The 21,527-nt window shown below is 59.0% G+C and overlaps 1 protein-coding gene across 3 annotated transcripts in view; it reads right to left on the reverse strand.

Annotated features, from left to right (window-relative positions):
- The window catches only part of SCUBE1 (signal peptide, CUB domain and EGF like domain containing 1), a gene marked incomplete at both ends in the record, with an annotated part of 129,967 nt that overhangs the window by 37,399 nt on the left and 71,041 nt on the right, over positions 1–21,527 (reverse strand). Inside the window, 3 exons of one of the 3 annotated variants that reach the window (XM_079715644.1) lie at positions 13,801–13,890; positions 16,535–16,651; positions 21,224–21,349. The exons of 1 other annotated variant lie outside the window; for it this stretch is intronic. In XM_079715644.1, the coding sequence (XP_079571770.1) occupies positions 13,801–13,890; positions 16,535–16,651; positions 21,224–21,349 (333 nt within the window). The remainder of the gene's footprint in view (positions 1–13,800; positions 13,891–16,534; positions 16,652–21,223; positions 21,350–21,527) is intronic. One more of the 3 variants, XM_079715645.1, reaches the window with a different exon arrangement.

A 21,527-nucleotide genomic window follows, 5' to 3' on the forward strand; every position in this document is an offset into this window, starting at 1 on the left:
GAGTGACCCAGCGAGTCCGCCCCTCGGGGCTCGACCTCAGCACCTACACCTGGCAGGTGAGGATAGCAAGCCTTCCCTCCCAGGTCTGAGGGGAGGATCAAAGAAACCCCACACTCAACAGCGTCTGGCCCAGGGCCCAGCCTGGAGTAGCTGCTCAACAAATGTTAGCTTCCTACCCTGAGGTTACAACCAGAGAGGGAAATCCCACCTCCTGCCCTCAAATCCAGAGCCAAGGTACCCCCATGTGCCTTTCCAGCCTTTTATATGGGAGAGCCCCTCTCTGGAGAGGGGGGCAGAGAACCTGCCTGTTTTCCAGGTGCAGGTAGTTAAGGCTCAGGCCTTGGAGAGGCGGGGGAACGCCCAAGAGCAGGGGGCGGGCAGCAGAAGGTGCTGAGAGCTTGGGCTGGGGCACGGCTGGGTGGCCTTACTTGGCGACAGCGGGATGACCACTGGGCCTCTCCATGGTGGTGGAGGTGGGACGTGGCGTGGGCACTGGGGGCTGTGTCCCTGAGAAATGGACCCGGCCAACCAGGCTCCAGGGGGCTTGCAGGCCCTTCCCGTCTCTGGAGGCCCTGATGGGACTCAGAATCTTGGGCCTCCCGAGCGACCGGGGCCCTGGAGACCTGCTGGCCGCACCTGCCCTCTGGGTAGGAGGAGGAGGCCGAGGTGGGGCTGGGGTCAAGCCTGGAGGGTCACCTGCTCTCTGCGCCCTCAGGGCAGGTCTCTCCCCTGTAGCGAGCACCCTTTCAGTCTCCTGTGTTACCTTAGACAATGTTTGGTACAAGAGCTCTTTGGGCTCCCCTGGGTGCTGACCAGCCCATCCCACAGGCGTCGCTGCACTAGCCTCCCCCACGCTCACAGCAGCTCTGTGGACGGCCCCTCGCCTCCCAGGTACAGAACTGGCGCTGAACACTGGGAATCGGCGCAGAGCAGCGTGGCTGGTAAGGGGCAGGGCTGGTGGGACCCGGTGGGTGTACTCCAACCCACCAGCAGCCTCAGATCTCCACCCCAGCCAGTCCCAGCCCGGGGCCCGCACAGCCAAGCGCGTACTCGGCTCTCCAGCCCAGTGCTCCCCGTCTCCACGAATGCTACTCCATCTGCCCCAAGGATGCGTACTAGGAGGTGCCTTCCCCCACCCTGGGCCCTTTGCAGGTGGAGAAACTGAGGCTCAGAGAAGTAAAGGACCTTTTCTAGGCAGGATTAGCTACATGATTTGTGGGACCCAGTGTGAAATAAAAATGAAGGGCCCTTGTTCAAAAATTGTTAAGAATTTTCCGACAGACAGCCGAGCGCTCAGCCAACTGTGGGCCCTTCTAAGGGCAGGGCCCCGGGCGAGCGCAGAGGTCACACAGCCATTGGGAGAAGCCAGTACTGGAACCCAAGACTGCGAGACTCCAGGCTGTTGAGTGAGCCAGGCCTCCGGGGGGGATCCTCGGGGGTGGCCTGAAGTGGGGCAGCAGAGCCAGTGGCCTGAGGGGGCAGCGAGGTGCGCCCACGGGCCTCCTCATCCAGCGAGAGGGGAGAACTCTCACTCACAAGGCTGGGCTGGTGAAGGGGGGAAGGCGGGGCATGGCATCGGGGGACTGAAGTGGGAGGGGGCTTGGGAGTGAGCTCCTTTCCAGCAGATGGGAAAACTCCAGATGTGTTAAAAGGCCAGTCTTTAGTCCTTCCCTGGGGGAGTTCCGCTTTGGGCCAAGCCGGGCGGGGTCGGCGGGGAGGGGAGCAGTGGCGGGGCAGCCACTCAGCAGGACCTGCCGTGCAGCCCGGCCAGGGCTCGGACGGCAGCAGGACGCCCCTTGAGTTGGCGCTGGGTGCTTGCACCACCCTAGGTCTGGGGCAAGGTCCGGCCTGAAGGACAGTCTCAGTCACAGTGTAGTGGCTGACACAGGAGCTACAGGGGCAGAAAACACCGCTTGGAATGCTGGCCCCGCAAGCTCGGGCAAGTCCTTTCATGTCTCAGAGCCTGAGCTTCTGGCTGCATGTTGTGGAGATGTAACATCTGCCACCTGGTCCTTGCAAGGCCCAGACAAGGTGCGCATGTGATGGTGCTCGGTGAACTGTCATAGTTGTGACCGCACGCTCACTCCTGGTGCCACCCTTAGAACCTCTGCCTGTGAAGCCTCAGTACCCAAAGTCAGCTGCTGATTCACCTGATCCCTGCTCTGCGCTGGGCAGACATGCCTTACGCCCAGTCCCTGGTCTCTGGAGGTCTCAGCCTAGCGGGGCAGCAGACGGTTCCCTCCTCTGTCCAACCAACAGTCTGGGATCGACTCCTTTGGTGCTGGGTGGCCGTTGAGAGAGGAGCTGGAGATGAACCCGACACCGACCCAGGCCTCAGGGGTTAGTGGTTTATCAGGGGAGACAGAGAGGGCCCTGCCTTGCCTTTCTCGCAGGAGCCTGGGCTCACCCCCCAGCGCTCAGCTCACCCGCCCCGAGCAGGGTGGCTGCCATGGCCCAGCCTCCCGCCTTTGTCACGACTCAGGAGGCCCCTCCCGAGCTCTCCTGGCCCCCCTGGCTCTCCCAGGCCCTGGGCTTGCAGTGACTACTCACTCTCCAGATGACCCCAGTGCCCAGCACCCAGTGCAGGACCAGCACGGCAAAGGGTCTGATTTCTGCTGAATCAGCAGATGAAAGAACAGGACTCTGGAGGCCCCGTGAAGAATGAGAGGAAGCGAGGTGACTGAGCCCCTGTCCCCTGCTGGGCCTGGTGGGGGACAGCGTCGGAGATGAACCCGACAGCACAGGGGACCATGAGTCTACCAGCAGCAGCCACAGTCACGGGCACTGGAAGGTGACGCTGAGGTGGAGGTGGGCTGGACTGAAGGGTGAGAGGGTGGGAGGGAGCTCAGGCCTCGGAGACCGTCTGCAAATAGCACGACACGCTGACCACGGGGCGCCAAGGTGAGCCGCCTGCGGTGAGACGCGGGTCCAGAGGCCCGAGTGCCACACTCAGCTCCCGACAAGCTCTGGGACTTTGGGCAAAGGGTCTTCCACCTGCAGCCTGTCGACCATGTAGGTTTCTGGCCCCGCCCCCAGAGGCTCTGAGCGGTGGGCCAGGTGTGGGCGCAGCGACCTACAGAGACCCTGCGAGCCCAGGGTCTGCCCTGCCCCTTGATGGCGTCACCCTGGTGGCGGGAGTAGCCCAAAGCCCCTGCCGAGATCTGTCAGGCCTCAGTCGGGGCTGGTCCACCTGCCTTTCTGCCGCCAAGATCACCTGGAGCTCGCTGCGAAGAGGGGTCGGCTACCGGCTCTCCCGGCCCAGCCATGGACTCCCTGACCTCTGACCCTTTCCCCTCAGCTGATTCCTGAGCCTTCTAGGACTCCCATCACTTTGGGATAAAGGCCACGCTCCCCGGCAAGGTCCTTATACAGTGGCCCTGGTCTCCCTGGCTGCCCAGTCTCTACATGCTGCCCCCTGGCCTCTGGATCACCCTGCAACCCGCCATGACCACTGTCAGCAGGCTTGTGTCCCTCACCGAGCCCCACACTGAGGTTGATCTTCCTCACGGGTTCCCTCTGGAAATGAGGAGGGTCAGGCCAACAGAAGTGGCTTCCCCGGCCACCCGGCCAGGACTGGGAGCAGGGCCGCATGCCCGCCTGCTGCGTGCCCGCACCCTGCTCCTATCCACCCTGCCTCTGGGTCCCCGCCTCTCCACGTCTGCCCAGAAGCCCCTGCTCTGCCTCGGTCGCGTCCACTGCTGAGCACCAGCTGCGGGGGGCGCTCTAACCCACGGTGCTGGACAAAGCCACCCCAGCGCGCCTGGGCCTCTGAGTGGAGCTGGGCCCTGGGGTGCAGGCTGGTGGCCACTGGGATGGTGACAGTGCGTGTGGAGGTCCTGGGGGGAGGAGGTGGCTGGGGGCAGGTGGTCGTGAAGGCCAGGACTGCAGCCCGATGAGCAGGGGGCTCCCAAGCCTGAGTGTGAGGGCAAGTAGGAAAGGAGGCCTCGCCAGGCCCCACCTGGCACCCAGCCCCGCCCTACCCCAGTCCTCGAGGGGTTGGCCTGGCCTTGGAGCACACGGCCCGGTGACTGTGAGTTCCCCTCGGCCCTCTGCTGACTGCAGCCCGGCCGCGAGGAGGTAACAGGCCAGTGGGTCCACGCCAGCCCTCGGGGCTCCGCCTGCCGGGGAACTCGGCCCTGCGCAGGGCCGCTCGCTGTGGGGTCAGTTTCTGTCCGGAGAACTGTCTCCTGCAGACACCAGGGGGCTTGGGATTTCAGGGCAAGGCCTTCTCACGGGCCTGCCCCGTGAGGGCTGTTTTCACACTACTGCTCGGAGAGCAGAACCTCCCGGACCTGAGGACGGTGCCCTGCGGTCTGTGGCGAGAGCTGCAGGGGCTGAGGGCAGGGGAGAGGTGAGCAGACCCTGGGGGGAGGTGTCTTTGTATGCTTTGGGGGAATCTCGAATGGCCCAGAAGGACACGGAGGTTTGCAGGCGGCAGAGCAGGGCCATGGCAGCAAGCCTCATCCTTGGCCTCTGCCTCTTGCCTTTACTCTGATAGTTAAGTGGAGAGATGCTGAGGGCAGACAAGGGGGCTGCAGGCAGCCTCTCCCGTGAGGCCATCCTCAGGAGTGAGGGCACAGCATCATATACCCGTTCCACAGAAGGTGCAGGAGGCTTGGTGAGCAGAAGCAGCCTGAGAAAGGTCACCTGGCCGGTGACCTTTCGTTGGTGCTACGCCGCCCCTCCAGCGGTGTGTGAGCGGGGAGGTTTGGGTGTTAGACCCTTCTCCCCAGAACACCCACCAACAGCAGCCAACACTCTCTGAGCTCTTAGTGCCGGTCCTGGGCAAAGAGTGGGGAGACAGGCCCGTCACCAGCACCCCTGCCCTGGAGGGAGTGCGCTGTGCTGCGGGGGTAGAGCAGGATGGTGTGGAGCTGGGTCAGCCACTCACCTCCCTGGGCCTCAGTTTCCTCATCCGAAACGCTGAATGGCACCCTTGCGGGTCCTGGGAACACTGAATATGTCTAGGCACACAAACACTTAGCCCCAAGGCTGCTCAACAGAGGGGAAGCCTCGTTCCAGATTCCTGATGGCTGCCCCAGGGACACGGGACAGGGGGAAGGACAGGCGATATGACAGTCTGGGGCTGAGGAAGGCAGGGCCCAGCCCCCGTGCACAAACCTCCCTGCTTCCGGGTGGGGCCTTCAGCACTGGTGTGTGCCCCCCACGCCTCCTCCCCTGTGACTTCTTGGGGCCAGGGCCGGGCAAAGCTGGCCCTTGGGGTCTGCATCTGCCCTTTCTTTCCACAGTTCCAGTCTGTGAGCTGGGCAGGCCTCCTGGAAGGGTCCAGATTCTGGGCACCTGGCTGGCCTCTGAGAGGTGCTTATTTACCCTTCTCGTTCTCCAGGTCCCCCTTCTGACTGCATCAGCCCACCTATGACCTGACCAAGGTCAGGCAGGCCCTGGGCTTCCCGCCTCACTGCCTGGGCCTCACCATCTCGAAGCTGTATTCCTTGCTGGCAGTAAAATGCTAACGGCCGGGGGAAGAATGGGATGTGACCGAGCACCTGGCATGTGCCACACACACGGCCAGGTGCCGCATGCCAAGGGTCTCACCAGCCTGCTTCAGAGTAGGGACTACAACCCTCTTTCTGCAAAAGAGAAAGCCGAGGCTCAGAGACGTGAGTGCGGTGGTGGGGGTGCAGAGCCCGGGTCTGCCTCCAGAGCCTGGGCCAGGAACACAAACCAGAAAGAGGAGCCATGGTTAGCGCCACTCCCATCAAGTGTCCCTGCTCTGAGGATAAACACACAGTTCTTAAAAGAAAGATACAGCCTGGCTGAGCAACCCCAAACCGCCCCAACTTCCTTGGGACAGACCAGGAAATCCCGTCACGGAAAGCCCTGAGCTCTGGCTATGCGCTGGTCAATAGTCAGCGGCCGCCACCTGGCCTTGCCCTTTGCTGGAGCCAGCTAGAGACACCCCCATGGAGGCAAGCGTGGGCTTGAGGGGCAGGCCTTACCCAGGCGGGTGGGATGGGAACCAGTGGGCAGGGGTACCGAGGCGCTTGGTCATTGTCATCTGTTTCTATACTCCGGGGCTCCTCTGAAAACTGTACTGAGGAAAAAAAGAGGTGCCTTGGCCTCTTTGGGGTGCCTTCCGTTCGTGGCTCTGGTGGACAATCAGTATTACCACTCCAGGGCCCTCCTGAGTGTGGCTGGGCAGGGGAGCCACGCTGACCAGCAAAAACATCAGGAAGTGGGCACGGGGAGGGGCGATCAGGCAGCCAGGGACACTGAGGTCACATCCCTGAAGGGACTGGGGACCCACGTGGACCAAATCCTGAAGGAAAGAGTTAAAGCAGGACAGAGAGGGGACTGGGGACCGAGAGGGGACCGGCGGATGGGGTGGGCGGCTGGGGAACACGGTCTCGTAGATGAGTCAGGCCCGGAAGGAGTGCGTAGGGCTCAGGTGTGCCCCAGCCCACGCTTCCCGGTAGGTGCGCTCTGAGCCCACTGCCCACACAGCTGCAGGGACCCCCTCCACCTGCAGTCCCACCTCACGGAAGCCGCCCTCAGGGTCTCGGGGAGGGCGTGCCCACACCCACCACCCCCGGGACCCTGCCCTTGCCCCACTCTCATTTCTGTGGGCTGGGAAAGTGGCATTCAAAAGTGTGCTGTGTGTCAGCTGTGGAGGTGAAGTCTCCCACAGCTTTCACACTTGATGAGATGAGCCTACAGACCAGCTAGAATCAGACTCAAATTTCGTCTGAGGCCCAGATGGAGGCGAAAGCTCTAAGGCCTCAGGCTCCAAAGGAAGCCAAGGGACTTACGGCTGGCTGCTTCTCAGGACAGGGGCTGGACTGCTCCCTCTGGCCAGACTTGGTCCCCAGCGTGCCAGGGCCCAGGTGCCAGGATCCCTGGTTCTGCCCAACTCACAGGGGGGCTGTGGGTGAGTGCCATCCTCTCCGAGCCTCGGTCCCCCCACCCGGGGCCAGCCAGTGCCCTGCCTCCCTATTTTTTCTCTGATGAGCCCTGCCTGGCACCCTCCCTCTCCCCCAAGTTCGACCCCCCGACACAGCTAAGTCACCAGGTCCCACCTCCTTCCACCAGCCCATGGTGCGTGTGTGTGAGAGAGAGAGACTGAGGACGTGTGTGTGACTAAACTGAGGACAGGGGCTCAGAGCCTCAGCCGGGGACCCCAGTTGACCAGAGACTAGCCGCACGTGGGATCAGTTCAGTGACAGGGGTGAAGTCTGACCACCTCGGTTCTTCCTGAACACGAGCTCAGTGCCTGGGGCTCAGCCCTGTTAGCAGGGAGGCTGTGGCTGGAGGGGAAGGGGCCTTCCCCGGGCCGCAAGGTTCACCCGCCATCTCCCTCCAGCTGGCCTTCCTGCTGAGCCTGACCTGGGGAACTGCTCTGTGTCGTCACCCTCCTTGCCTCAGATCTATTCTTCCCATTGCCAGGCTCATCCAGGCTCCAGGTCCCGCCCTTTCTCTCCTCGCCAGACACCTGCCTGTGTGAAGAGTGAGCAGTGAGGCCCTACTCATCCCTGGGCACCTCCTCCAGGAAGCCTTCGGTCCTGCTCCGAGCCGACCAGCTTTTCCTGTGCTCCTTCTCTGCGCAAGGCCCTGCACTGTGTCCCCAGGGGCCATCAGAGTTGGCACAAACTTGACCTCTGTCCCTAGTCGGGAGGTCCCAGACTTGTGACGAAACAGGGCGCTGGTGGAGAGCAGTTGGGATGGGGGTGGCAGGGAAGGTCCAGTTAGGTCTGGATAAACCTGTGCCAGGTAGAACTGTGCAAGATGGCACCTGGGTATAGAGTGGCAGGTGACATGACTCACTGATGCAGGAAGCCTGGGACAGGCTGCGTGTACGGGGCCTGAGGGACAGGTGGAGGGTGGCTTCCAGGCTGTGACTGAATGTGTGGGTCTGGAATTAGGGGTTGGACGAGGTGGCCTGGGACACAGGTTGGTGAAATTAGGAGACACCCAGGGACCCTAGAGATGGTGGCTGCAGAAAAGACGTGGTGGGCGGGTGACCCCTGAGTAGACAGAGTAGCCGGGAGCTGGGGAGAAGCAGTGTGTCAAGAGTAGTGACCTCTCAGGGTGGCTGTGTGGTTATATGAGGCTGGGGACAGCATGGGGTTTAGTCTGTGCCCCCCAAATGTTAGCCATTGTTACCGTCATTGCCGCACTCTGCCTGTCTCCCCTTGCCTTCCAGGTCTCCAGCCCCTCTGGCCCCCAGCCTGGAACTCTCTCAACAGCTCCCTTACCGAGTGCTGTCTTATGTGTGTGCCGGGCCCCAGCCATTCTTCCTGTCCCATCCTTCCGCTCACACCCCCATCTTCTGAGGCCAGCCAGGGAACGTGTGATGGCACTGTACCCATTCAATGGAAGGGGAACCTGGGCTCCCTGCCCAGAGGTGCAGAGGGGCAGGGAGATGCGGAGGTGCCAGTTGTGGGAGTGCAGGGAGAGGAGCTCCTAGCTACCTTTCTGTGCCTCAGTTTCTTCACCAGTAAAATGGGAATTACTTTAGCACCAAACCTCTAGGTGGCTGGGAGGTGGGACTGGGGACAATGCAAGACCCAGAGGGAGCTGGGACTAAAGGTTAACTATTGCTGTGGTCACTGGGCCTCGAGCACAGGTACCTCTGCTTTCCTGGGCTTAGGGGGACCCTTCAAATGGGCTGGCTGTGCACCTGCTTTAAGGAGGGAAGATGCCACCTGGAATGGATGCTGAGCCTACAGATCTGAGCTATATCCTGAGCCTCAGGCCTGCTCTATTCCGGACTTAGGGCCCTGGACTTGGGGGTGAGCCCACAGGCCTTGAACCTTGGCCCAGACTACTGCTCACTGATGGCGTGGCCTGGACTGTGTCTCTTCCCTTTTCAGGGCCTCACTTCTTCGTCTGTAAAGTGGGGACAGCTGCCTCTCAGGGCTGTGGGGAGACACTGGGGGTGCTGACTGGAAAGCAGAGGGAGTGAGCCAAAGCGCACTGACTGCCTGGGGGAGCAGTGGGCGCTGGGGAGACTGCAGGGGCCGCCAGAAGCCCACCGAAGGGGCGGGGGCGGGGTTTCAGGCACCGTCCTGCACTCCCACACTTCCAGCCCTGTGCTGGGAGATTGGTGGTCCTGGGGATAAAGCCAGTGAAGAGAGCAGATGTGGGCTCTGTCTCAGTGGAGCTCGCAGCAGCCAGATGACCTGGAAGGTTCTTCCCAGCCCAAGTTTGAACCATCTGTGGTCAGCAGAATAACAGCCCCCTAAAATGTCCATGTCTTAACCCCCTGTGACCCTACGTGGTAAAAAAGACTTTGCAGATGTGATTAAATTGAGGAGCTCGAGATGGGAGATTACCCTGGATTATCTGGGGGGCCCCAATGTGGTCATGAGGATACTGAGAGGTGGAAGAGGGAGGTCAGAGAAAGAGGTGTGGAGATGGAAGCGGGCTCAGAGATGCAGGGCTGCGGGCTTTGAAGATGGACGAAGCGGCCACCAGTGAAGGAATGTGGGTGGCCTGTAGAAGTGGAAAAGGCAAGGCAATGGATTCGTTCCTAGAGCTTCCAGAAAGAACGCAGCCTGTGCTGACACCTTGGCTTTAGCCCAGTGAGCCCCAAGTCAAATTTCTGACCTACAGGAGATAGGAGATAATACATTTGTGTTATTTGAAGGCACTAAGCTTGTGGTAACTTGTTAACAGCAGCAATAGGAAACTAACACAGCATCTATCCCAAGCGTACTTGTGGGAAAAGAGCCGATTTAAGACCTGGAGTTGACAAGTCTGACTCACAGTGTCTCATCAATCTTGCTGTAAGCGGGGTCCCAGGCGGCCTGTGGTAAACTTACCTGGACGCTTCACACAAGTCAGTTGGCCAGATAATTGAAATTTACCCCTCCAACCCTCAAATCCAAACATTTTAATTGATTTTGATGGGAATCTAAAGTCAGTTACATATTTGAAGCCTCTTTAAACATAACTGTACCTGTTCTTGGCCTGTGCTCAGGGACTGGGGGTAGCTGGAAACAGCAATTACTGGGTGCAACTGAGACCCCAAGAGTGGGGCAGAGCCACCTGGCCATGAATGGCCCCAGGCCACGGTGCTGCAGAGCCCTGTCCCTTCAGGGGAGCTTCTGAGAGCCCCAGGCCAGCAGCCAGCGCCATAATGAGGGAGCGACGCTGCCACAGTTCAGTCAGCGCTTGGGTTAGTGTTTCAAAACCTGGAGCCCTGTAGCTAAAATGCTAGCCCTTGGGGAAACAAAAGTAGGCAGGTTCCCAGAGAGGAACCGAGAGGCTCAAATGTGGGTAAAGGGTCCCACACATTTTGTATGAAGCTCTGATTTTTGCTTACATCCTGGTTCTTGGCTGTGTTAAGAGGTGAGACTGCTAATTAAACGACTTGCAGACATCTAAGGGACTTGTAACCTCTGCAGTCTGGGCGCAAAATATTTCTGAAATAGTTCTGGGTCAAATAGCCTATAAAAGCACATAAAACCTAAATTCTCCATCTCCATTTGGGGAAGGGATATTGGGGCGAGCAGCCTGCAGTGAGGAGGTAGGTCACTTACTCTCTCTGAGACACGCAAGGGGCTTTCACCCTGGGCCTGCAGGACAAGTCTGTTGCTGAGGTGTGGTCACCACCGAGAGTGGTGAGGATGGGCGGGTGCTCATGGAGCCTCTCCGGGCTGACAAGAGCTGTCCTGCGCCCACTTGCTTGCGGAGGGGGAAGGGAGTCCTTTCTCTCAGTCCTGTCTGACCCCCCCTAAAAACAAGCTCCAGCCACACAGGAGATAACTGGCACCTCAGGGCCGGAAGACACCTGCCAGGCCATCTCAGCCACCAGGTGACCACAGCACGCGTGCCCTGCTCCGATGGAGCCGTGTACCATGAGTACAACGGGCTCCGCTCACAGCAGACCATGGTGGGGCATTCGGGCCCCCAGGCTTCTCTCACAACAGTCCCTGTCTCTGACCTCCCACGCTGGCCAGCGCAGCAGTCAGGGGAACCCAGTGTCTGACCCTGCTGTGGACTCCTCAGCGTCTCGGCTTCCTCATCTGTTCCTGGGCCACAGAACAAGCTCCTTCCCCTCTGTCTCTTCTACCCCCATCCCCCCACCCACCCCACCCCCACCCCAGGACCTAAAACAGAGCTCAAGCGGCCCACCAGCCCCAGGAGCCACTGGGATGAACGGCCTGTGCTCCCTTCCGCAGGCTGGCCATGCTGACCCAACACCGTCTAGGCTGCTCTCACACGGGGGCCAGGCTCTGAACGTGATGTCCCGGGTGTGCTCTGACCAGTAGGGCAGAATGGGGATGGTCACCTCCCTCATCTCCATTCCTTGCCTCTATTAACCGAGCCTGGGAGCAGCCAGGCCTCGTGGGGTCTACTACTTGGGCTTGAAGTCCAGTAGGATCCCAAGTGTGTACCGCATGGGCTGCTCTCAGGGGAGACGGGTGCTACGAGTTATGAGCTCTTGAGGGAGGAGCTCACCTGGGCTCTAGAGAGTGCCTGTCCTGGAAGCTTCTGAGGATAGTGACCTAGTGCCAGGCGTGTGGTCTTGGCCATTGGCCCTTGTCCCCCTGTTGTAAGTGTTGTCAGGAGACCAGAGGAGGGAGAGGTCTCTTCTGTCTGTGGGGCAGGACAGGTTCTAAGGGGGTGGGAGTGGGGACAGAGAGGTGGGAATGCAGGGGCAGCCAATCAGCATCCATCTCCCTGGCCCTTCCTGTGCCTGGCACCAAGTCCCGCGATCTGCTCCCCCAGCTCTGCCTCCCGAGCGCGGGGCGAGGGGACCTGTGTCCTCAGTGCTCCCTCCTCACCTCCCAGACCCCGCACCAGGGTCTGGCTCTGAGCCACTCTCTGCCAACTCTAATTAGAAAAAGCAAGTACCCACCCACCTGCTTGATGCCAACTCAGCTCAGCCCTCGTCTGCCACCATCCACTTGCTGGGAAGGGTGCCTGGCACCTGGGGGCCCAGTTCCTGGTCCTGCCCTGCTCTGGAGCTCTGGCCTCAGGCAGCAGTGCCCACCTCTCCTGTAAGCGAGGCCTAGGGGCCTGGGCCCTCTTGGGCCTCAGAGCACCAGCAGCTCTTAGGTCCCCATCACCCACTGCCAGCCACCTCTTCAGAAAGTCCTTAGTACTGACTCAGCCTTTTGTGCAGGGCAGTGGACACGCCTGACTGCTGGAGCCTCTAAGCCCACCCCTTCGTGGTTTCCAGCTCTTTCCAGGCCAACCCAGACGGCCCAAGTCAGTGAGCCAGGCTCGTACAGAGAACTTGCAGAGAGTGGGCTTCTAGCCTGAGCTTGTCCCTGTGTGACCAGAATGAGTCCTCTGGCCTCTCTGGCCTGTAGTCCTCTCGTCTGAGAACAGGGCTGTATCTGTCCTGCCCAGCATGGACTGGGGGTTCACAGAGCTGTCGGCCAGCCCATGGCTTCCTCACTGGGGGAGACCTCAAGCCTACTCCCCAGCACTCAAGGCCACATCCCTCCCTCAGCCCCACTCAGACTCCTCCTAGATGCCTGGGCTCCTTTGAGGTCCCTACGAGGACCACAAAACTAAGTGACCTCTCTGGGACCTTTAGGCTCCGACCTCCACGGTCCTGTGATGCCAACACTTAAGATGGCCCACGTGGCCGTGACCTCTGGGTTAAGCTCAGCTGTGCAGGGTAACTTACGTGTGACCTTGGGCAAGCCAGGGTACCCCAATGACTCTCAGTTTCCTCCTCCGAGATGTGAGAAATGCACCACCTGACCTCACAGCTCCCAAGGCTGGTGTGACCTAACGAGTGCCACAAAGAAGGCCGTGACAATCCCAGGTGACCCGATAGCTGTGCTCCAGAGGCCTGGCAGCTAGTGCCACCCAGGGTCCAGCGACCCCAGAACTGGCACTGACTGAGGAACAGAGGAACGAATGAATGTGGAGACGGATGGCTCTTCTGTTCTGCAGACCGAGCACGGTTGCAGAGCAGTTATTTTCTCCGTTTTCCTCACCCTGCCCGGGATCAGCCACGCCAGCAGGCCTCTAGCCGCCCAGAGCGGCCCCAAGTGTTTCTGGGCAAGCTTCCCTAGAGACTGGATCCAGCCCAGGGCAGGACTCAGAGCGCAGCTGACATCACATGGACCCCCAAGGCAAGTGTGGGCCCGAGGGGGGCGGGCTGGGGAAAAGTGGGCTGAGACTGCCAGCCCAGTGGGCTTGGGCTGGGGTCATTCACAGACTGGGGAGCCTTGGGGCCAGAAGGGGCTGCCAGGTGACCCTGACCGGTCCTCCCCTCTCTGGGTAGCAGATTTCCCAACTATAAACCAAGCAGGGTGGACTGGACACCCCTGAGACCCCGCTGCCCTGCATCTAGATGTAGCTTTTCCCCCCCTGCACGTGGCTCCTCTCTGCCGAGGAGACAGGTGAGGACGTGCTGCCCGAACCCCTGTTCTACACTAACACCCACTTTGCTTCTGCGTCTCAGCATTGCTTTGCTGACCCTGGAATCCTAACTGCACATGTGGGCATTACTGCAAGTAGAGGGGGTTTACAGAGCACATCTCCTTACACGCAGAAGCCACTAGACATTGGCTCTGGATTCTTTGCTACAAACACACAGAGAAATACATGTATTCGATGGAGGGTAAAAACCTTAAAAAGGAAAAAGGGAGTTCACATCTGGAGCAGAGCCCCTCACACTCCCCCACGGCACGCACGATCACACACACGTGGGCACACCGCACAGATAAACACGCTCACCCCACACGCCAGCACGGCTCTCACAGCCTGACATACAAGAACGCATACAGACACCCCACGCGCCAGCACATACCACACACACACACACACGAACAAAGTGCAAGTACAACAAAGGAAGTGGAAGAAAAGTGTTACCCATGCGTAGCCGCCGTTTCACCCGCTTGTCCACATCAGCTACTGACGTGGCATTGCACTGAGAACGCTCAATTGCAGCCTCATCCTTTTCTAAAACACAAGTAAGGGACAAACATGGAGCCGGTGGTTAATGAGAGCCCACTTCCCACGGCCCAAGACAGTCAGCCTCTTGGCGTGGCGCACACAAAGCTGACACAGCATACCGGGCCAGCGCGGCGTCCTCGCCAAGGGGCTCATCCCAGGAACCTCCAGACGGCGTGTTCAGGGCAGAGCGAAGAGGCGGCAGGGCGGGGGAGGGGGGCAGAGGAGGGGTGACCACAAAAGGACACGGGTGGGACACAGGGCCCATCTGCAAACACACACAGGAGGAGGCTGAGGTCAGAGCAGACAGGACCCACGTGCGGAGGGCCGGAGAGGTGGACAGCACCCCTGCGGAGCTCGCGAAGACCCAGGCAGTTACAGACACCCCGGCTCAGGCTGAAGAGGCAGGCCCAGGACAAGGGGACAGGACCCGCGAGGTCCGGTGATGGATGCGCCTGGACAGCAGACGCCCTGTCTCAAGGGCGTGAAAATGTGTCAAACACTCATGCAAAATTAAGAACAAAACATACGGAAGGACAAACACGCAGACACTCGACAGTGGATCCAACCAAATAGACACAGAGAAACCAGGGGGTCGATTTGGGCAGCGCTGGTTGCCTGCTTGTCTATGGAGGACTGGAGCGAGACACTCAAGTGCTCAACGAGAGGCTGCAAAGAGGGGCGGCCGTTTTAGGAGCGTGCACAGAGAGAGACAGCCGGCCGGGCGGCCGGGAGCTGCCGGCATGTTCCCCGTAGAGGAGCACGTGAGGTTAGCTGGCTCACGTTTCTTTGCTCAGTGGGAGATGTGTGGGGACATTCGCTCCCGGGCAGCCCGGGGAGCAGTGAGCAAAGGCAGATGAAAGGTTCTCTGGGCCAGCAGGGGGTAATGGTCCAGGGCCCAGGAGCTGGGTCTGGGAAAGGACTTCTAAGGAGAGGGGAGGGGAAGGGGCAGGGTGAGGGAAGCTATGTTAGACAGCAGATCCAAGCAGGGACCTTCACGTGCAGCAGACACTAAAGGATAAAAAAATAAGAGGATGAGCCAGGTGGACAAAGACAAGAAGTGTTAGACGAGGCTGGGCGTGTGTCTGGCCGGCAGCTGTTTGCGCTGGTCCAGGGGCTGGAAGAGGCAGCTCCACTGCAGACGCAAACGCTGTGGGAGACCCCAGCAGACGAGACAGGAAGGGGGCCGGCGGGCCGGGAGAGCCCCCGGGGGGCAGTGGAGACAGGGAGAGAGGTGGGAGAGGAAGTTCTAGATGGGATCAGGCTGCAATAGAGACACTGGTCTGAGACCGGGTTCTGCTTTGAATTTTTTTTTTTTTTTTTTTTTTTTTTGGTTCTTTGGTTTGGTTTGGCTTTTGGCTCTGAAAATAATTAACGAACGTCAGTTATCAGACAAGACAGGCAATCAGGGACCATCACCAGAAAAGCAGGAGGAATGAGGTAAAATGAAACCCAAAATGGCTGTCTGAGAGGAGAGACCACACAGAGGAAGGGAGAACCACGCAGGCAGCACCTGGGACGACAGCCGGGACTGGGACGCGACTGCTGGTGCCCGGCCCGGCCCCTCTGCCCGACTCCCCCGGGGTACAAGGGAGCAGAGTCACAGGGGACAGAAGGTGACAGCAGACTCCGGGCTTCATGGCTTTGCTTGCTTGCCAACCCTTTTCTGTTACTTGTAAGTCCCTCAAGAAATATCTTCTGAGTCGATAATAAAAAAACAGGGCCTTTTTAAAAAAAATGAATATGATAACTGACTTCCGGGGGGTTGCTGAACTTTGCCAGTTTTGAAGAGAAAGAAGAGGATGAACTGTGGGCACCAACTTTGAAATTCCTCTTTTTCTCAGTTAAAAAATAGGCTGTTAGTTTTGAGTGGGGAAAGAACTTACTAGTGATTATAACTTGAGATAATCACGAATACTCAAGCTTCCCCTTGGAAATAAGGACCAGGAGGACGGAAGTGACAGAGACTGAAACTGACACTCTTGTAACAGGTGAGGTGACACCCGAGGGGTGTCAGGAGGGGGCACCCGAGAAGAAGGGGCTCTAGGTGGGAGAGGACGTCCGGCGAGAGGCCCCGTAGCTCGGGAGTGGAGAGCAATTAAAAACACCCAGACCTGACCCGGGATTCACACCAGCCCTCTCCCCTGGTGTTCTAGACAACCAAGCCTGAAAGCAGTTTTCTGAGAACACCTCTTGGTTTTCCAGATGCTGTGGGCAGCTCACACCACCAAGGAGGTGGTGATGCAGGCCGGCCGAGTCTCTGGTGTGTCTCCACATCAGGGGAGGAAACCCCTGTGCTTCAGGGACAGAAGCTGCCCTCCAAAGGCACACACACCACCTTCCTCCCCCACAGATCACCTGCCTGGAACCACCTGCATGCGGAGGATGAGGCCCCTCAGAAAACCCGCAGTGACACAAAGCAGAGGCGCTTGGTCTGGGTGGATGGGCGACCCTGGGAAGTGTTCACAGAAAGCTCCCCTTGGGGTCGCCCGCCAGCCCCATCAGTACCCTGGGGCGCTCCCTTTCTTTTTCCCCCTAAGCTTCCTTCTTGGAAACCAGGATGCAGTGGGGTGTGGCCACTTTGGGGCCACACGGGCACCCCGGGGGGCAGGGTGGCGCAGAGTGCTGGTGCTTGGCAAAAGCGCTTACTCACCGATGCACGTCCGACCGTCTGAGTGCAGGGCGTACTTCTGGTGGCAGCCGCACGTGGGGCCTGTGTCCGTGTCCTCACAGCTGTGCTGGCAGCCTCCGTTTCCATAGTTACAGGTTACTAGTTAGGCCCAAAGTGTACATACGTGTGTATAAACAGAATGACAACAAAAACGATTAGTTTATCGCCGTTGGCTGTTTCTTTAAGGGACGGGGGAGGAAAGTGGGGACATGAGACAGTCAGTGCAGAGGCGCACATTTCCCTGGACATCAGCCCCTCTGGAGTCTTGGATGGAATCGCTCACTCCCTAGAGGCGAACTGGGGTGGGACAGAGAATGGACTTTGGGTCGTCTGGGCTTCGAACAGAGCTGGCACACAGCTGATGCACTCAGATGGTGTTAGTTGAAGAAAGGGATAAGCTAGACAATTTTATCCTTCTTACGTTGCAACAGACACTTTACAATAGCCTGTCCCGATGGGGCAAATGCCTGTTAATACCAGGCATACTCTTCAAGGCGGCGGGAGGGGGAGGCCCACGTGAGGGGTGGCGCTCGTTTCCTTGGCTCTCGCAGACCTTTCCTTCTTTTGCTTACGTCTTGGGGCACGTGGAAGGATGTCCCCACGGATGCCTATTCCCTCCAAGTCCCAGCAGCCACCTCAATCTCTATCCACTCTAAGCCCTAATCCTCCCAAGGCAATGTCCAAACAGACAGAACATGTGCAAATTAATGTCATCTCAGATGCAGGTTTGAAAGCGACCTTTTATTTAAACGTGTTACATAGCCTACGGCCTGGAGGAGCTGCTGCCCTTCAGCCCAGGATCTTAAAATGTTTCACAGCATCAGCAACCCGGGTCGCTGAAAAGGGGGCTGAACAAGCAGGAGCCCGTCTGAAGTAGGGAAAAGGAGAAATTCCAGTTTATTGAAAAGAATGCACATTGTTCTCTCTTCCCAGGGCGAGGGATATCGCAAAAGGAGATCCAAGACCTCCATGGCACGGCTTCTTGCTGTCCCTGCTTTACTCCGCTGTAAGATGACAGGCTGCCCGTCATCTGTATGCAGATGGTACACCGGGGCCTTGAGGACAGGGTGTCTTCCTGGAGACCTTACCCATTTGTCCAGAATTCTATCTACACTCTGAACTTATTTGAAAACCCTAATGATGATCGGGTAAGCAGAAGTAAACCTCAGACCAACCCCAGTCAGAGGGGCAGAAAATTCCAAACGGGCACAGCCTGAATGATGTTTTATCAGGTGACCCACAGGCAGGGCTGGGGCCAGAGGGAGGTCACTTGGTGGCAACTCCCCGGTGAAGGATCCCAGGTGTTCCAGAACTGAGTTCTGCAGCTGCGTTTCCCAGGTACTCCTCCTTTCACCCAGAGAACAGCACGGAGGTTCTGGGGTTTCAAGCCTGAGTGATGCTGGCCCTGCCAACCTGGCCACACACAGTCTCCCTGCCAGGTGAGGAGGACGCGAGGAGAATGGTTCCTCCTCACTGCCCCAGACACTGTCCTCAGCGACCGGTGGCCCTGGCGGGCTGCCTCTTCCACAGGGAGCTTATGACCATCCGAAGGAGGGACCCAGCTTCCGGGGTGACATTTCAAGGACATGCAGGACTGCTTCAGGAAACAGCTGGGGCTTTGTCACCAAGCCCTCTGGCCCCTCTGTGTGGGAGTGTCTCTTCTCCCAGCATTTCTGGGTGCCCGGCAGCCTGCAGTCAGGGTATCTCATCTCTCTGCACAGGAGGAGCCTCAGGGAAGCCAAGGTCCCGGGGGGCTGGCGCTTAGCACGGATCTCAGGTGAGGGGAGACCCCCACCTTGGGCTGGACATCATGTGCCTTTCCGGACTGAGAAAAGCCCCATTCAGGGTGGGCAGGGGTGGACCAGTGAGGGGGCAGTTCTTTCCAGGCTCTGGGCTCCAGGAGATGGACGGCACCCTGCAAGTGGCTCTACGGAGGACACGGGCCTGTCTGAGGCAACCGGAGCGAGGGCCACTTTCTTGCTCCCTCTCTACAGGCCCACGTGCATCTCCCAGACCACACAGGCGGAGCTGTGAACACGTAGAGAGCCTACAGCACGTACACGTAAGTAAATACTGGAGCCCTGAGCTCCGGGAAGACCCAGAGAAGGATGGAGAAAACCTCCTCTGGCCCTGGAGTGAGTCCTGGGCTCTGGAGGGAGGAAAGTTTGGGCACAGTCCCCTGTGTCCCGCTTGTTCATAGCGGCTGCCTAGGCCAGGCCTCAGCCCCCGACCCAACTCCAGATCTAGAATTTCCTGGGCCTCAAGTGAGCTCAAGGGCTAGAGGGAAGTCTCAGAGCTAACTTTACGCTAATCCACAGTAACCACACAGAAGAAACCAAAGCTGACGGGGTGGACAGGCAGGGGTGCCATCCCTCGGCAGGAGGGCTGCAGGGCAGTCACCCACTCCTGGGCTCCAGGATGGGTCCTGGACTCTCCACACACCTTGGCCACACCCAGCCACTGAGCAGAGAGGGTGGGACTCTATCTGCTTTACCAAAAGTTCGGGGCGTGGGCATAGCTCTTCTCTGTCCGGGTGGGGCGGGGGAGTCTTGGCCGTGCACAGAGCTCTCTTTATCCCTGACCTCTCAGACCAGGTTGGTCCCTCAGGAGATGCTCTCTGAGCAAACCGTCCCCTTGTAGCACTTGTAGCACTCGCCCCACACGGAATTATAGGATTAGGCAGCCAGTCAGTCAGTCCCGGCCACTTCCTGGGGCCCACAGCTCTCTCTCCGGCACCTAGCTCAGGGCTTGGCCAGGGCGGGCGTCAGCCAGTCTTGCTGACTGAAGGAATGTGCTTTCCTCCTAGCCGAGCCTGTCAACAAGCCTGCCCACGCCACATATGCTGGTCCTTGGCCCTTGTCCTGAGGAAGCTCAGATTACCCCACGGGGAGGACTGGGAAGCTGGAGTTATTCCTTTTCTGTTCTGAAGGTTGCCAGGTGGCAGGAGGTTTCTCTGCAGCTAAAGGGATCCATCTGGTGTAGAGGACAGGAGGGCCTGGGTTAGAGCCGGGCATTTCCCTGTCAACAGCGTCCCGGATTGGTCCTCCCCTTGGTGACAGCATATGTATTGATCACTGCGATCCTGCAGGAACGACTAGAAGAGGAAGGCTGGTCCACATCTGGGACCAAACTGTGCAGGAGGAAGTGTCTTCGCCTTGGGGAATGGATGAATCAGGAGTGGGGGCTGAAGCACGAGCTCCCTTGGTGATGGGGACAATGTCTGAGGCATGTGTGTCCCTGAGATCTCCATGACTGAGGAGAGTGGAGGACAACTGGAAGAATCACGATGACTAAGGACGACGGGCTGGCAAAGGCCAGCTGTCTTCTCCACAGGATGAAGAATGGAAAGAAAGGCCATTTTCTTTAGGAGAGCTGGTCAGCACCTGTCTCCTGGTTCAGTGGCCAGCCTGGGAGCTGGACTCAGACTCCTTCATACCATTTTTCTGCAGCAGAAAGTGGGCCTGCTATGAAGTGCTTGTCTCTGGCCAGAGACGGGCAGCCTCCCTCCACTCTTTTCAGACACACAGCAAACATCACATCCATCTGGGCATCCTGGCTGCCCAGCGAGCAGAGGCCACATCCTGCCACTCCCCACGCAGCGTTGGGAGGATGCACTGCGTTCCAAGCTTTTGAGGACGAAGCGTGTTCAGCCACTGTCTCACTTCATGTGCTGGCTCCCATTCCTCCTGGGGAGTGCTGGGTGACCACAGTAAGAGGCTGGATTACGCCTGCGTCCTGCGGGCTGACCTCCAAGCCGGTCCTGAAATGGCACCTTTGACCAGAGGCCTCATTCAATCCAGATTTCCCAGGTATCATCATCTAGAGTGGGCCTTTCAGGGCTAGGCTATGAGCTCTGGTCTTTGATCCTGGAAATAAGCTCAGCACAGTCTGCGCTGGGACCCCCCACCCCCCACCCAGAATCAAGCTCCTTGCCTTCCTCTTTCTTTTTTTTAAAAAAATAAAGTTATTTATTTATTTTTTGGCTGCACTGGGTTTTCGTTGCTGAGCGCGGGCTTTTTCTAGTTGTGGTGAGCAGGGTCTACTCTTCGTTGCAGTGCACGGGCTTCTCGTTGCGGTGGCCTCTCCTGTTGCAGAGCACGGGCTCTAGAGCGCAGGCTCAGTAGTTGTGGCACACGGGCTTAGTGGCTCTGCGGCATGTGGAATCTTCCCTGACCAGGGATCGAACCCGTGTCCCCTGCATTGGCAGGTGGATTCTCAACCACTGCGCCACCAGGGAAGTCCCCTCCTTGCCTTCTTTATACCATTCTGTTACCAAGGGCTGCCCTGGCCCACTGAGAACCCACAGTCCCTCCGTTCCTGCTGAGGAGCTCGAGCACAGGGCCAATGGGTCTCTTGGGTCGGGGGCAGGGGGGAAGGAAGAGGTTACGATGAGCACTGGCAGGGCTGTCACACAGGGCCCTGCCTAAGATCCAGCCCAGGTCTGGGGCTGTGTCAGTGGCACTATGCCAGGGAAACCCCGAGCCTGGGGCTTACGGCCCCTGTCCCTCATGCCTCCCAGGCCCCTTCGGGTGGGGGGCCCTGCCCTTCTCTCCCCCGCCGAGAACTGAGTGCCCTTCTCAGGCAACGTCCAGCAGACTGGACACACCCCCCCGCAAAGCAACGGCAGGAGACGCGTGGGAATGTCTGACCCCTTTGCCTCCATCTACCTACATGTGCAGTCCTTCTGGTTGTGGGCAAGGTCAAAGCCGGGCCTGCAGTCACAAGCCACACCACCTTTGGGCGTCTCCCGGCAGATGTGGGCACAGCCATGGTCTTTGTTCATGCAGTTCATACCCTCTGGGAAGAGACAGACAAGAGAGGGGTTGGGGACCAGGGAGAGAGAAAATTTCAGGCTTAGAAGAGATAACCGGTGAAATGTCACAAGCAAACGTAGTGTTCTTGGGCTGCCGTTGGCACGTGCATGGCATGCACACGGGGGGTGCACCTAGTCATCCAGATGGCGATCCCCTAGGGG

Source organism: Hyperoodon ampullatus (genome assembly GCF_949752795.1).
Source record: "Hyperoodon ampullatus genome assembly, chromosome: 11".
NCBI classification, from domain to species: domain Eukaryota; kingdom Metazoa; phylum Chordata; class Mammalia; order Artiodactyla; family Ziphiidae; genus Hyperoodon; species Hyperoodon ampullatus.